The sequence below is a fragment of the Procambarus clarkii genome, unplaced genomic scaffold (genome assembly GCF_040958095.1).
Source record: "Procambarus clarkii isolate CNS0578487 unplaced genomic scaffold, FALCON_Pclarkii_2.0 HiC_scaffold_95, whole genome shotgun sequence".
NCBI classification, from domain to species: domain Eukaryota; kingdom Metazoa; phylum Arthropoda; class Malacostraca; order Decapoda; family Cambaridae; genus Procambarus; species Procambarus clarkii.
This window is the reverse complement of record NW_027189128.1, coordinates 3,479,143-3,482,143: the sequence shown is the minus strand read 5'-3', so window position 1 is coordinate 3,482,143 and position 3,001 is coordinate 3,479,143. Positions and strand designations below refer to the sequence as shown.

The 3,001-nt window shown below is 41.4% G+C and overlaps 1 protein-coding gene across 1 annotated transcript; it reads left to right on the top strand.

The window, feature by feature from the left end:
• Positions 1-398: 398 nt before the first annotated feature.
• Positions 399-884, top strand: LOC138360097 (uncharacterized). The gene has a single exon (XM_069320038.1). The coding sequence runs from the start codon at positions 399-401 to the stop codon at positions 882-884; it is 486 nt and encodes a 161-aa protein (XP_069176139.1).
• Positions 885-3,001: the final 2,117 nt, after the last annotated feature.

Sequence of the window (3,001 nt, the reverse complement as noted above, 5' to 3'; positions counted from 1 at the left end):
GAGCTGTCCGAGATCATGTGCACGATGAAATAACAAAAATCAGAGAAGAAAAATGGCTCGAATGGTGCGCCAAACTAAATCAGCATACATCCTTGGGCGACATCTGGAGGCAGATCAACAAGGCCAAAGAAAAATCGCCTCCTGCTCTGCCACATTATGTTCATCCAGAGCAGGAAGCAGAAAGATTAGCAAATCTATTTGCTTCACGAGCCAGTTCCACTCAACTTCCTCAAGAAACTCTGACTCACCAAAGACTTCAAGCAACAAGATGGAAAAAAATAGATGATATTTTAGCCTTACATGACTAACTAGACCAACCTTTCAATCTGAAAGAACTCAGAAGAGCTACAAAGAAGACTAAAAACACACCTCGAGGTGAGGACAAAATCACTTACAATATGCTGGCCAAGCTAGGAGAAAAGGGTGAAGAAGCCTTAATGAATCTCATCAATAGAGTGTGGGTGACAAGAACTCGACCACTCTCTTGGAACAGAGCGATTATAGTTCCCATTCCAAGACCTAAAGTCCCAGTAAATCCAAGACTCATCTCATTAACAAGCTGTCTGGTCAAAACCGCGGAAAGAATGGCCCTTAAACGAATTAAATGGAAAGCCAGTCCACTGCACCAAAATATGTTTGCTTGCAAAAATGGTGTTAGAACCACAGAATGTCTTACCTCCCTTCTGGATCAAATCAATGACAAACCTGGAATCCTTATTTTTCTAGACCTAGAAAAAGCCTTCGAGTTAGCCATTGCTCCAGTTACACTGTGCTGTCTTGGGGATAGGGAAATCGACGGACACGCTCTTGCCTTTGCCAATGGAAGCCTGCTTAACCTTCGAGTTAGCCAATGCTCCAGCTACACTGTGCTGCCTTGGGGATAAGGAAATAAAAGGACACGCTCTTGCCTTTGGCAAAGGAATCCTGCTTAACCGAAAAGTTACAGTCATCGTCCAACATCGAAAAACATCGTTCTCGAAGAGGCTGGAAAAGGAACCTCGCAGGGAGTAATATTAAGCCTTTTCCTCTTCAACTGTCTCATGGATCAATTCATCAAACTCCAGTTACCAAAAACCAAACTGCTTAACTATGCAGACGACTTTGTGGTCATCATCAATGGCAAAGGCGCCAGGAACCATGCTCAAAAATGCCTAGATATTATCAGCAGGGAAGCAGAACACATAGCAGTGAAAATAAACTGCAATAAAACTAAAGCAATGGCTGTTAGAATGAGAACTCAAGACATCAGACTCGCAATACAAGGACATGAAATTGAGTGGGTTACCTCTTTTCAGTACCTAGAAGTCATAATAGACAACCAATTGAAATTCACTCAAGAATTTGAATATCTTCGGCAACGTTGTAAAGCCCGAAACTCAGCTTTACGCTCCCTAACAAGTCTTAGAGATGTGGCATCTCTACCAGTACTAAAAATGTACTACGTTCAAGCAGTTAGGCAGTTAGGTTTCTCATTGACTATGCTGCTCCTGCTCTTACAATCCCTCAGTGATAACCAATTTGGAGAAATTGGATGTGTCTCAAAATGATGCCCTCAGAACAATGTTGGGAGCACCTATATGGACACGTCGAGAGAATCTAAGAATGGAAACCAACTTACCAGCATTAAAAACCAGGATCAAACAAAGGATAGCCACTATAACAGCAAAACTTGTTGGAACCACCGCCAGACTGTCAATCAAAGATAGCTTGCATAGATAGCTTCAGAGAAACCTTCAATATAGAACAAGTGCATGGACGGATAATCTAGTAAACATTCTAGAGAAAGTGAACTTGAAATGGGCCATTAAAGACAAAGGAGAAGAAAGACCATATCAACAATTTCGGCAGCCTCCTCCATGGGAAGAATCGAGTCTAAAGATTACCATTCAAGGATTACCAGTTAAAAAATCAGCATGTGACTCGCAGAAGCTCAAAGCAGTCATAGAACGACAAATGGAAACCATCTCATGACCGACAACGGCTCACATCTTCACAGATGGATCAGTTGATCAAGAAAAAGGTTCTGCTGGGACAGCAGTTAACAATAACAACCATGAAGCTTACTGGAGCATGAATTGTGGGTGCTCAACATTGCAGAGAGAATTATATGCCCTGAAGGAGGCCATAAACTATAAAATAATTTACATGATGTCATCATTCATACCGACTCTAAAACTTTGCTCCAGGCATTGTTATCCAGTCAACACAGAGATAATATACAACTCTTCACAGAAATCCATCATATAGGGAAAGAAACCCATAATTTAGGGCTGTCAATCACCCTAAATTGGATACCAAGTCACATTGGCATAGATGGTAATGAAAAGGCAGACTCACTAGCAAAAACTGCCACTGCTCTACCAGTTGTACAGGTTCAAATACCACCAAGTTTTTCACAGATTAAGGAGCAAATCAAGAAGTAAATACTCCCAAGTATCAAAAGTCACCACAGAGCTAAAGTAGCGGAACGAAGATCCATTGCAATATGGTATGAACAAGCCACTGGGTACTACTCTTTCAAGCCTGACAAAAAGATATCCAGAGACATTGCAGTAGCCATACACAGACACAGACTTGGTTACAAGTGTTGCTGGGAGGTAATAAACCCAATAGTTAAAGAGTGTTATATCTGGGGAACAGAAGCAGAGGCGCCACTATTGCACTACTTACTGGAATGTGAAGCTACTGAAGCCCTGCACATCAAACTAAACATTAATCCAACGACAGCAGCTGCATTTGATGCACATTCCACAGCCACTACAATGATTAGAAAAGCCGTTAAAAAAAGGGACTCACTAGTGAACATTCAGCACCTACATCCACAACCAAGATAATGTTATTAAAACACGACTAAAACAGAAGCAAAAAAGAAACAGGGACAAAAGGAGGAAACCTCACCTCCATTTAAAACTTTGACCCAAATATCAGAGTAACACGCTTATCACGAATAACCGAACTCAATTACGGGCTCACCATATTACGTGCTACATAGACATTTCGT

Bases quoted from the DNA above. Each gene is read 5' to 3' on its own strand.
- LOC138360097 (XM_069320038.1), top strand. From the start codon at position 399: ATGCTGGCCAAGCTAGGAGAAAAGGGTGAAGAAGCCTTAATGAATCTC.